Source organism: Vipera ursinii, assembly GCF_947247035.1.
Source record: "Vipera ursinii genome assembly, chromosome: 1".
Lineage (NCBI taxonomy): Eukaryota > Metazoa > Chordata > Lepidosauria > Squamata > Viperidae > Vipera > Vipera ursinii.
Genome location: NC_139512.1, coordinates 66,655,770 through 66,669,027, shown reverse-complemented (window position 1 = coordinate 66,669,027; position 13,258 = coordinate 66,655,770). Strand labels below are relative to the sequence as shown.

General features: G+C 35.7%; 1 protein-coding gene across 1 annotated transcript in view; it reads left to right on the top strand.

Annotated features, from left to right (window-relative positions):
- LTK (leukocyte receptor tyrosine kinase) overlaps window positions 1-13,258 on the top strand; it is a gene marked incomplete at both ends in the record, with an annotated part of 140,107 nt that overhangs the window by 81,278 nt on the left and 45,571 nt on the right. Inside the window, 2 exons of the mRNA XM_083365850.1 lie at window positions 3,412-3,506; window positions 9,299-9,400. Coding sequence (XP_083221976.1) covers window positions 3,412-3,506; window positions 9,299-9,400 — 197 coding nt within the window. The remainder of the gene's footprint in view (window positions 1-3,411; window positions 3,507-9,298; window positions 9,401-13,258) is intronic.

Sequence of the window (13,258 nt, the reverse complement as noted above, 5' to 3'; positions counted from 1 at the left end):
AAAGAATTGGGACTATCACCACACCACATCCAACTCATCCAGTCATTGTACTCTGATCAGGCGGCCACTGTTAAGAACAGAATATGGAGACACAAAATGGTTCAGAATTGGAAAAGGCACTTGACAAGGCTGCATCCTGTAACCTACACTATTCAACATGCACACAGAAATAGTTATGAGAAATACACAGATGGAGGAATCTACCATTGGGGTTAAAATTGGTGGTAGAAATATCAACAAGCTTCTATTTGCAGATGATACTACATTGCTCGCTGAAAGCAAGGAGGATCTGGCGTGTCTAATCCTGAGAGTCAAAGATGAAAGCGAAAAATTTGGACTGCACTTTAACATCAAGAAAACAAAGATAATGTCAATTCCAGGGAAACACACAGGCCAGAGCATAGAGAAACAATGAGACCATTGAAACAATAAGGGAATTCATCTTCTCAGGCTCTAAAATCAACCAAAGTCGTGGCTGCAGCCCTGAGATCAGAAGACATATAACACTTGGAAGAACTGCAATGTCTGACATGAATAACATCTGGAAGAGTAAAGACATCAGCCTCACAACCAAATGCAGATTAGTTAATGCAATAATTTTTCCAACTGCTACTTATGGCTATGAAACCTGAACTCTGACAAAGGCAGATAGGAGAAGAGTAGATGCCTTTGAATTGTGGTGCTGGAGGCAAATATTACACATCCCGTGGACTGCAAAAATAATGAACGAAGAAGTCCTAGACCGAACCTCAACAAAAAATATCACTTGAAGCCAACAGAGGCTGAGTCATGTGATAAGAGCTGATTTACTCAAAAAGTCAATCATGCGAGGAGTGATCAGCAGAAAAAGGAGAAGGGGCTGTCCTAGCACCTACTGGCAGGATACTATGAAGGATGACACTGAGATGACCATGGCAGATATGAAGGAGGCAGTACGAGACAGAGGGGCTTGGAAAGTGCTGATCCATTGAGTGGCTGAGGGTCAGACACAACTGAATGGCTGACGATGATGACAACGGCAGATTAATTAATGGGAAATATTGGAAAATAAAAAAATGAAGAATTATAAGATAGAGATGACAGAGTGGAAATGCAAATGATAAATCAAAAGATGCAAAAGGGCTTGAGCAAGATTTATTTTGGATTTACAAAAGAGATTTTCTAAAACCTTAAAGAAATATTTGAGATGCGAGAAATGAAGTGTGAATGGGGATTCAGTCCTCCAATAGCAACTTTATGAATTAAAGATAAAGATTGTTAGTAGTTCCTCCCACCCACCCACCCCAAAAAAGGAATGTAATGTTGATTTATATGAGCAGCAATAAAATAAGAAACACTTTTGTAGAATTCTAGAAATCTTTTATGAACTTTTTGCTGACATTGGACAGAAATGAGGATGATTTTTGGATGTGTGAATGGATAAGGGAGACCCTGTTATGAGAAGTGAACCACATAGGTTATTAATTTGTACAAATTAATCTTCCCAAGGAAGATCGGGAGTTGCTTCTTGAAATATTCTTTTTTTTTCTTCAGTCTCTTCTCTTTTTTTCTTTTCTTTCTTGCACTTTGTATTGCTTTTCTTTCTCTTTTCTTCTTCTCTTCTATCACTTTGTATTATCTTTAAAAAAAAAGAAAAGGAAAAAAAGAAGGCCTACTTGGCCTTTGAGAGGTATACTGGGAATTGTGCTCCAAAATGTTGTGGAGGGGTCCAGGATTAAAAAAAAAATTAAGGTAATCTGATTTAAATCTATTTAGGATATTTTATTTTTTATTTATTTTAATTCCATTTATATCCCGCCCTTCTCCGAAGACTCAGGGCGGCTTACAAGCTTAGCAGTAGCCTTCATTCTATGTATACGCCTGCTTGTTAGGGCTTTCACACACACCCCAAGCGGCATTATTACAAAGTCAGCTTAATTGCCCCCAACAATCTGGTTCCTCATTTTACCTACCTCGGAAGGATGGAAGGCTGAGTCAACGTTGAGCCTGGTGGGATGCGAACCTACACTAATTGCAGGCAGCTGGTGTTACTTAAGGAGGCATTAGCCCACTGCTCCACCAAGGCTCTTGTTATATAATGTTCACTTTCTAGCCATTTATATGCTACATTTCTCATTTCTGCTTCTATTAAACATTACAATTTGAAAACAATAATCTCACTGAAGCTGCATGCAATTACAGTATTGGAGTTTGAGGTGTGCACTTTAGCTCCACCACATTGTAGCAGCAGGGCTGAGCCCATAATATAGAAGAGTAGAGATTTCAAAATTGTTCTCATAGAAGGTTACTCAAAAAAAAAGGGACTGAATAGAATATATAAAAAATAAATACATTTTTACAGATCACAAGACAGACTTAAACTGCTATCATTGGCTTTGTAAAACGGTTGATGCTCCAATTTAGATTTAAGAGTTTCAAAAAGATGAATTTTCAAAGCCAATTATTGTCTTCATGCACAGATAAAACATTGAGTTAGTTAGCAGCACTCAAGCAAAGCAAATTAAAGTATTTTAACCCCGTGCTAAATTGCAAACTTTTCTCTTCCCATACAGAATAAAACTCTGAAAACAGATGCTTCTTCTGTTCTAATAGTCATCTAGAAATTCCCTCTTTCTGAGTCTCATCTCTTGTCTTTCTGCTTTAGTGTAGACCTTTTTTGTTTCCCCAAGATGCATACTGCAATCATCCTATCTAGGAAGAGAGGGTTTGGGGAATTTGACCCCTTATGTGACATAGTCCAGATCACCTCCGAGTCCATGTTAATTAAAACCCAGAAGTCACGTAATTGTTATTTAACTTGGACAGCTGGGATAACAGGCTTGGGGCCCATCTTTCATAGCACAAATAAATGAAAAGGAAGGCTGCTTTCTATATGGAAAACTTGGCTTTATAGCCACAGCAGCTAAATACCTCTCCCGATTGGGCACAATCATGTTTAATATTTAAGGGAATACTAGCTGGGAATCCTAAAACAGGCAATCCACACAGATTACCATCAGCTTTCATAATAATTGTTTTTATTTATTTATTTTATCTGTAAAATTTATTGGCTGCCCATCTTACCACAGGACAACTCTGGGTGGCTTACAATCTTAAAATACATTTTAAGGTTTTAGTCCTTAAAATGCCACACAACTCTTAATTGGTTCTGTTGTGTCACAGGCAATTTTGGCAGGTTTATTTTGAAAACTTGATATATTTGTTTTTATGGAACTATGAAATGCACTAAAGTAAGGAGCACCCTTATTTTTTTCCAAATATTATTGTTGGTTTACAGCTTCCATTTTAGTTATCATCCTTATGCATTTTTTGAAATTGTTCGTTTTCATATTTATTCATTGACTTCTATTCTGTAGGTTAATTTTTTAAATATCTCTTCTTGTGCTCTCTCAATATGTTTTGTTAAAAAAGCTTTCATCTGGAGCTCCTCGCTAATTGGGGTTGGAATTCACAAGCTGATATTGCTGTGGACAACATCACCTTTGGTCTGGATTGCTTCTCTAATGGTGAGTTATTTCTAATTAAGGAAGTACTATGTACTGAGGGTATAAAAGTAAGCAATTATTACTTCTGCATAGAACTTTTTCCCCATAAGCCTTTTCTAAATCTAACATATATGAAACATCTTTTAAGATAATTGCCACAATAAAGCAAATACACCAGAGATGATAAAAAGTACTCTCTTAGAAGTTGCATTTCCAATATACATTTGAAATTCCTATATACATTTTTGACAATTTCTCAGATGTTAAATACCAACAATGTGTCATCTTATAGAAAAAACCTCTTTCAAATTATTATTCAATGTAAATTTTAATCCATTAGTCCACCTGTTTTTCCTGGCTCAAAAACAGTAACTGTGAGAGGGGCCTTTGAGTCCTAGTGGATGATCACTTGACTATAAGCCAGCAGTGTGCAGCAGCAGCAGCCAAAAAAGCTAATAAAATTCTGGGTTGTATAAACAGAGGCATAGAATCAAGATCACGCGAAGTATTAGTACCACTTTACAAAATCCTAGTAAGACCACACCTGGAATACTGCAACCAATTTTGGTCACCATACTTCAAAAAAGATGTTGAGACTTTGGAAAAAGTTCAGAGAAGAGCAACTAAAATGATCAAAGTCCTGGAGACCAAAACATATGAAGAACGGCTGCAGGACTTGGGTTTGGCTAGTCTAAAGAAAAGAATAAACAGGGGCAACATGATAGCAGTATTCCAGTATTCGAGGGGCTGCCACAAAGAAGAGGGCATCAAACTATTCTCCAAAGCTCCAGAGGGCAGGGCAAGAAACAATGGATGGAAATTGACCAAAGAGAGAAGCAACCTGGAATTATGGAAAAACTTCCTAACAGTGAGGACAATTAATCAGTGGAACAGCTTGCCTTTAGAAATCATGGGTGCTCCATCACTGGAGATTTTTAAGGAGAGAGTAGACAGTCACTTGTCTGCAATGGTATAGATTCTCCTGCTTGAGCAGGCAGCTGAAGACCTTCAAGGTCCCTTCCAGCTCTCTTCTCTTCTCTTCTCTTCTCTTCTCTTCTCTTCTCTTCTCTTCTCTTCTCTTCTCTTCTCTTCTCTTCTCTTCTCTTCTCTTCTCTTCTCCTCTCTTCTCCTCTCCTATTCCTCAATCATTATATTATCACCAAAATTCTTTGCCCATTAGATCATATAATATTTAATATATTCATTTTCCAAATTCAGTTTATAAATCCTAGCAATAACATGTTCATCAATGGCACACAGTGCAATTTTAAACTCTGTTTTTGTATACTCAAAAACATGGTTCTTCTTATCTAGGTTAAATCTTTCTTTTAATTCTAAACAGAGAACCAATATCAAATGTGAGAGGTCCTTGTTGGTCTCTGAGCTTGGTTGTTTGCTTGCAGATGTTTCATTACCCAAACCAGGTAACATCATCTGTGAACATTGGTGATGTTACATAATTTGGGTAATGAAACATCTGCAATAAAACAACCAAGTTCAGAGAGCAACAAGGACCCTTCATTTCAACCCTGAGCTACAAATATTTTCCTTTCTTAATGTCAGATATGCCCTTCCAGCTCTAGTCCTCCTTTCAACTTTCAATTGGGTTTTCCTTGAGCAGGACATAATATCTCACTATACCCAATTGGCATACATTTGATTAGAAAAGGCTGTTGTACAACTAAGACAGCATGTTTATTTTAAAAATACTAGAATATGTCAATAAGATGATATTTTAAAAAACATTCAGGTTCATTGATGCTCCCTGAATTTCTATAAGCTGTATTGTTTTCCTTCAGAGAAGAAGGCCATTTGTTCATCTCTTCTAATTCAATTATATTTTGGAGAAACCCAGCAGCTTTCAGTAATAAAATTACTTCCTTCTTTGCCAAGGGAGACTTTGGAGATTCCTGACAGTTCCAATTAATTAATCAGGCAAAGAGACTTAAGTCTGAAGATTTGCAGGAGAGAAGTGGGAGGAAGAGGAAGCAGAGCCGGAAGAAAGCTTAATTTTCTTTTTTCTAAGATGGAAATATTCATTTCCTCATGCGTTCCAGCTATTCAATCCATCTCCTTTCATTACAGAAAATGTTTTGTGGTCTGTATGAATCAAAAGGAGGGGCTGAGGAGTTGAATGATGTTTCACTGCTACGGCTTGTGAAAATGCAGTTTTGATTAGCTGGCCCTCTTCTTCCTTGATATTGGATGCTTTTTCTACTGCTTAGAGTAGTTTCCTGATCAACATTCTGGGCCTAGAATCTGTTGATTAGAAAATGCACTAGTTGCTGCTTGCCACTTTAGCTTATAATACTTCTATATTACTAACTCTTTGTTTTATAAGCTTTGCTGCTGAAAATCTCCTCTGTAGGAGTTGTGCATGAGAGGTAAGTAGCTGCTACAGTTAGGCCTAATTTCTTCTGCTATTCTGTTAACATCAGGTCAGCCATGATGTGCCCTAGACAGCCACTGCACAGGTTACCACCAATGTTTTCTTCTCTGAGACTAGCCATCCGTATGACCTGAAACAAGTTTGGAGAGAAGCATCCTTATCTCTTTTCAGCAGTATCCGTATTTTGACACAGATAGTTCTCAGCTTGATGGTGGAATTTTACCTTGCTTGAATCTATAGGTTGTATGAAGGGGAAATGTGATTTAGCCCACCTTCAGAAACTTTGAAATTTAATCAGGTAAGGTCACAAGCAGAGCTGGAGACCATCCTTTGATCTAATCCGTAAGATGCTATGTTAATACAGTGGAATGCAGCAGCACTTAACATTTAGATTTCATTCATTTGGGTTTAATATAATTGTTGAATAGTAACAGTAAATTAAAAGTAAAAATGATGAAGAGTAGGTGGGAACTTGGGTATATAGAGGTTAGGGAGGTAAAATGTGAAAAGAAATGTGGGAATAGAATAGAATAGAATAGAATAGAATAGAATAGAATAGAATAGAATAGAATAGAATAGAATAGAATAGAATAGAATAGAACAGAACAGAACAGAACAGAACAGAACAGAACAGAACAGAATAGAATAGAATAGAATAGAATAGAATAGAATAGAATAGAATAGAATAGAATAGAATTCTTTATTGACCAAGTGTGGTTGGACACACAAGGAATTTGTCTCCAGTGCATTATCAAATTAGTTTTATCAAATTCTCTGTTGCTGTTCAAACTAAAAAAAAATGAAAAAAGCTATGCCTTGCTGTGTGTGTGTGGAATAATTACTCTGTAGAAGCCAGACATATTCAAATTGGCCTTCAAATTCAAAAGAGTCTAGGATCTTAAAAATTGCAGACAGAACTGTCATCCTTTGATACAAATTAGATGTGATGGAAGACATTAACATCATACATTGATATCCTGACCAGCTCAAAGTCGACTCAACCTTCTTGAACACTATGGAGCGTTATATATGTGCTATTGCTATTGCTATAAACTTAATATAGAATCCCAGAAATATGAGAATTCACATGACTAAACAATTATCAATGAGTCTAGGAATATGCTTATCTTCTTTATGACAGAGATAGTGAGAGAGCCCTTAAAATTTGAATTTTGTTCAGAAAAAGAGGAAAAGTTCTTTATACATGCAGCCTGAGGACAGTTCATTGAGACTAAAGACTAAATCAAGCATACAAACCATGGCAATAGTCCAAAAAGTGATTTACATCCTACAACAGTGACTAGGTTGATTGTGTATCTCTGGGTGTCAGCAGATGAGCTGGAAATATTTCATGTTTTTTGGTGTCTAAAAAAATTAGCTGAAGGCCAAGGAGTCCAATAACTCTTTTGTGCTCAGTTATAAGTACCACTATTTGGTTTTCCTTTAATCTCTATAGTTTATTTTACATTAATTTCAGTTTTGTTACAGCCGTGACAAAAGTATTTTCCAGCACAAGTCAGTTCCATTGTCATCCGCTGTGTGTTCACAAACTGAACAACACTGCATGAGACATCCTGCCTCTGCAGTCCACTGCCTCCTAGTCTGTACTTGTACTGGACCTTTTTGGACATGCAAAAAGAGACAATTGTAGAGGCATTTCCCACAATCCTTCCTATCGATCTTCATTTTGCTTTTAAACTAGAAAAAATATATAAAAGAATCCCTGTGGATTTTACTCCGCTAGTCCGACTATAGGGGATGATGCTCATCTCCATTTCAAAGCCATTGAGCCAGTGCAGTCTGAAGATGTTTCCTCGGTCATATGGCCACCATGATGTCATGGAGCGCTGTTACCTTCCCACCAAAGTGATACCTATTTATCTACTTGCATTTGCAGGTTGGCAGGAGCTGGGGTGAGGACATGGTGCTCAGGCCTCAAGCCTGAACTACTGGCTTGAGGCCTGTAGCCCAGCATCTTAACCACTGTGCCTTCATGCCACCTTTTAATCTAGAAGTGAGCATGGGGAAAAAAATCATCTGCTGACAATTGTTTCCAGTATCCTTGTTCCAGGATGATACCTGGGCCTCACTGGAGAATTTGTTTATAACTTTCTCTGGTAAGGTGAAGGGAGGGGAAAGTTAATTATCTCTGACAGAGTTCAGCATCTGTCAAGAACAAAAATGCTTTTATATAGTACAAAATTTCAGATAATTAACATGAGATTATGTTGCAGGGGCTAAAGGGTTGTGCTATGTTATCTGTCATTATAATCCTGCAATCGATTATACCCAATAAACTGGGAGAAACAAGTGTTGTAAGTATATTGTATCAGGGGTTTTCGTCCCGAGTTACCACCATAAGTAGAATTTAGCTGACAGTAGATGATACCCCATCTATCTCTGTAGCTAATTCTTTTTCCCCACCCCAAACACACAGAGAAAAATACTTTTTAAAAAAGCTTATGTTTTTAACCAATGATCAAGGCTGAAAAGTGGGACGTTATCATTAACAGTAAAACTGCACTCAACAATCTCTTTGTGCATTTTGTTTTCATTATTGTTATCATGCGTTCAAGTTGGTAATTGCCCAAAACATGCATGCAACTTAAGGCTTGCACCTCTGAATTTAAGGTTACCAAGTCAGCTTCTTTTAGTATTGCATCCTACGTCAGATTGGCCACCATCTATGCTACTTGATCTATTAAGGCTTCTGTATTAATGTTTTCCGGGGAAAACATAATGTGGTAGTTTTCAGTGCTTTCTGCTACATTGCTGAATGAATTCATTTTATTCCCATCACCATAGATGCCATTACAACTGTTCCAGACTCTGTTACTACTGGTCGTTGCTACTGGTAGAATACTTGCTTTCTATGTAGAAGATGGTTATTTACTGGCAAAATTAGGTCACCAAATGACAACATTGTCCTTGGGTATAGGAAGCATTTTTTTCAGCTCAGTAACAATTCTTGCTATTATATACGAACCATCTCAATATTTTAGAGAGAATAAAATCACCATTTTGCCAAGCCAAATGCAGAAAATTGCTGTGGGCTTGCAGAAAGTTTAGGAAGAGAGAAAAAAAAATCAGCATTGCAATCTAAAAGGGGCCCGTAAACCCAGGAGGCAATGCAAAATGGCCTGTGTTCCATATTCATCAATTTACTTTCAGAATTTGGACAGCTGTAGAGATGGATGGAAAGAGATGACAAATGACTTTTCTATGTCATTTTAGCAGGTTTCTTAGTTCCGCTCGTACAAGAGAATTACCTTTTTTTTTAATGTTCATTTCTGAAGTTTTGCAAATAGGATTTCTTTATTTTAGGCAAAAAATAAATAAATCTGTATCTGATTTTTTTCCCCCGAATCCAAACCTTCTTTTTTTCTTTTGTCTTTTCATTTCACTCATTTGCAAATTCTGGCAGGAAGAACACAAAACCACCCTGATGGAGAACAGCACTACTCAACGACAATTGATAGACTGGATGAGCGTCTTTTTAATCCTTTGGAAGAACCCCTTCTTTTAGGTAACTGTTTACTGTGTATCCATTTGTAGCATTCATTTATAACTTTTTTTTTGGTAATATATTTTATTGATTTTTTAAAAAACATAAATCACAATAATTGGTGAACAGTGTGTTGTCTGGGTTACATTTGTAAAACAATCATTAACAATTGTTTTCTATAATCTATAATCCACATAATGGTTTTAGTTGATTTCCTTTTTCCCCAAAATATCCTCTTTTGCAAACATTGAGTTAATACAATTCTTATTGTTTTGATAGATAACAATTAAATATATATTTTTTTCCAAATATTCTTAAAAATAATAATCACATCAATATAATATTTCTTTTCTATCCAGTCATTCTGGCTGCCTTATCATAGATCCTGTTACAGTCCTTATTTTAATTTGTTTCTCCCACCAAATTCTAGGTATTCTTACTAGTTAGGATTTTCTCAAAAATTAAACTCTATTTTTCCATATGAACCATCTCACACTTTCACATTTCTTAAGGAATAGATAAAACAATGAAAAGAAAGAAAGAAAGGAGAGCAAGAGTAAAGAAACATAAAAAATAACATACTACTTAAAATACATATCCCTCCTAAGCTAATAAATGTTTATTTCCTAAATTTCTTATTCTTTTTAACCATAATTAAAAATATGTTTAATCTTTAAACATTCCATTTAATACATCTAGTCATCTAGTCCTTTAACTCTTATTCAAAACAATTTTTATCCAGTATAATTTTCTTAAATTCAATCACATTTAAGTATCTAAAACATTTATCTAAGTCATTTCAACCTTTTTATATTACCCATATCAAGAAAGAGAACAAAAAAAAGGGGGAAAAGCATACTATATTATTTAGGGAATTCATCCCTCTTAGAATGACATATATATTCCAAAACTTTTCTATTTCTTTAACCATATTCAAACAAATGTTTCTTTTTTAAGTATTCTCTCTGGTAAGTCCCATCATCTGTTTTCAAGGTTTCTAGTTTAGTCTTTTTCCTTTGCCCAGTATCTTCCTTAATCAATGTATTTTGCTGAATTAAAAAGTTTTTCCGTATGTTTGTAAATGTTGCTGTAGATTTTAAAAGTTAATCAAGTGAAGTGTCTTTGTACCGGGCTTCTGCCTTTCTATGTTTGTTGAAAATCTTTTTATTTTTCTTTCTCTCCACTTCTCTTATCATTTCCTTTCTCTCCAATGTTCCTAACATCTTTACAGCCCATTTTATCCAATCTGTTTTCTTGTCCTCAGATTTATTTTGTAGACTTAAGGGATAAGTTTTTTTCCCAATTCTTGTGAATTTTTTCCCCACTAGGATTAAATCATGTTTCCTTAAGTTCCATCTTTAAGTCTCTATTCTCAATTCTATATCCATTTATCTGTTTTATCTGCTCCTTCTCTGTTGTTGTTTTCTGGGATTTTTTTGTAGAGTTAACTTAGAAATAGATTGATTTATATTTTCAAAGTTATTTTGGATTTCTCTGTGGTTTAAAGTCATTATTATCTGAATTAGTTGCAGTATACCGTATGTCTCCTCCTGTGAAGTATTTATGTTTTCTTGATATGTTCTTTCTACATGTCTCTGATCCATGATGGCCAAGAATTTGAGTTTTTCTCTTTCTTTCTTTTCTCTGAAAATAGTTTTAGAGTCCCAATTAAATAAATATTTGTAATCCTAATAGTTCAAAAAAGATTTTTTTTCTGAAATTTGTAATTCTCTCTTTGTCTACAGCCCAGGTTATTGTCTTTTTTTTGTCACAGCTGTTCTATGTTGTTAAAACTTTGAAGATCACAAACACAGATGAGCTTTTCTCAGGTTTTGCCAAGTCTTATATTAAAGTCATAGCTGTCATAGTCTTCATCCACCACTAGGTGTCAGCAACTATTTGTTTTTCAATTTCCAAAATAAACAATTATCTTTGAAATGAGTCTTAACCATTCAATAATTTTAGATTTATCCAGATTTAACTTTTAAATTTCAGGTTTTATATTTATTTCACTTCCATATATTTTTGAACCTCCATAAAAAGATTAATTCGCCGCTTCCGTTAGTATAAGGGTGGGGCGGAAATCCCCCTCCTTCTCTTTTGGAAGTATTTTGCTTCTTGGGGATCTTTTCCAGGAAATTAAATGTAGAATACAAAAGAGAAGATCGAATTCCTCACCCAGTTTCAAGCACGCTATTCACAGTTGTGCTGGTTAGTGCTTTTGGACTTCAGTTGCTAGTAGCTTGGACTGGTTGATGCAATACAGCCAGCCTTTCTCCTGTCGGGTTAGAAGGCTTTCCCCAAGTCAAACGGAATGGCTGCCGCTGTTCCAGAATCGCTGGAGCACCCTTCTTTCTGTGTCGTCTCTCTGGGGCAACTTAGACCCATTTAGGGTCCCCAGGCAGGGCAAAATTAGCCATGGGGGTGTGGAGAATCCCCAAGCTTGCAACTGGTCGCTACTACGTAAAACCAGAAGACCTCATTTATAACTAATTTATCGCTAAGATTTCTTCTCATAGCAAACTTATTATTCTCATAATGCTAAATCCTGCATAATGACTGACATAATACTAAATCTAGGCATCGGAAATAAAGCAGCTTTTTAACAACATTGCAGTTATAGAAAGTTACAGGAATTATTTTGATCCTTCTGGACAGAAAGAATAGGATAATTCTTAAAATTAATATTTTCTCATTTTCAGCCGTATTTCCTGATTTCCTTGGCATAAATAGTCTTGTGGATAATATGTGGGTAGAATTGTAAAGAATATGCCTACTGTAATGCTCATTCACCCTTAGAATTTATGACTTTTTGTCCTGGGGCAATAACGTTATGATGTTTTTATATATAAATGTGAATAGCACACAATTTTCAGGATCTGACTGTGGTCCCTGAATTGGGACCATAATACAAGGCAAAAAAGTTAAGCATTCATTGCCTCCTGCTTGAGTTTCAGTCTGGATCAGAACTCCAATAACTCTCTGTTGTTTTCTTTTCCAAAATTATTGATTTATATGAACTGAACTGTCATGTTTGAATCAATGTTTATTGCTTACATTTTTATATACTGTAGATGACTTAATTTTGTTAAAAAGAAGTGATGTGAACTTAAATCCAGCTTACAGATGTATCCTACCAATGAGGAGGCTACTGAAATACATATCCTTCTCAAAGTAGCTCCAGTTCAAGGGTTTGGGTTTTTGGTTTAAAAAAAGGCAACGTATGCAATATTTTATTTATTTGTTTATTTATTCTGGTGAAATTGATGGAATTTTATTAGGATTCCACCACTTTCCAATTTTTTTACTTGATCTGCTAAACAAAGCTGCTACCACAAATTCATTTTTGCTGATATTTTTTCTAATTTGGTTTAAGTTGGAATCAAACTATGAAGACCTGAAGATCCAAAGCATGCATTTGCTCTAATTTTTTTTTGTTTTTTAACCCATCTGCATATCAGCAAATTCAGAATCTTACACGATATTCAGGCTTGTTCAATCCAATGCCCTCTTAAGGTAGCCATTCTGGCTAAAATTTCATTGGAAAAGGAGTCCAAAATAAAAGAGAGCTTTAATGGAGCAAAAAAATGAAGCAATTCTGATCCAAAGTGCCCCACAGTGTTCAGTGCTGCTTCATTGCCAGAAGTGACAGAGCCATTAAATCCATTGAAATGTTATATCTTGTGATCTGACAGCTGGTGAAAACTTTTGGGCAGGAGAAAGTAGATTTGCACATGTGGTTTACTGGAAAGGCATTTTTACAGTGAAAGCTACAGTAATGCATGAAGATGTCCACAATTGTGTCCCTGAGATAGTACTAAAAATGCAAAATTATTAATAAAACATTCCCCAGAGGGGAAAGGAATTAGTAGGAAATGT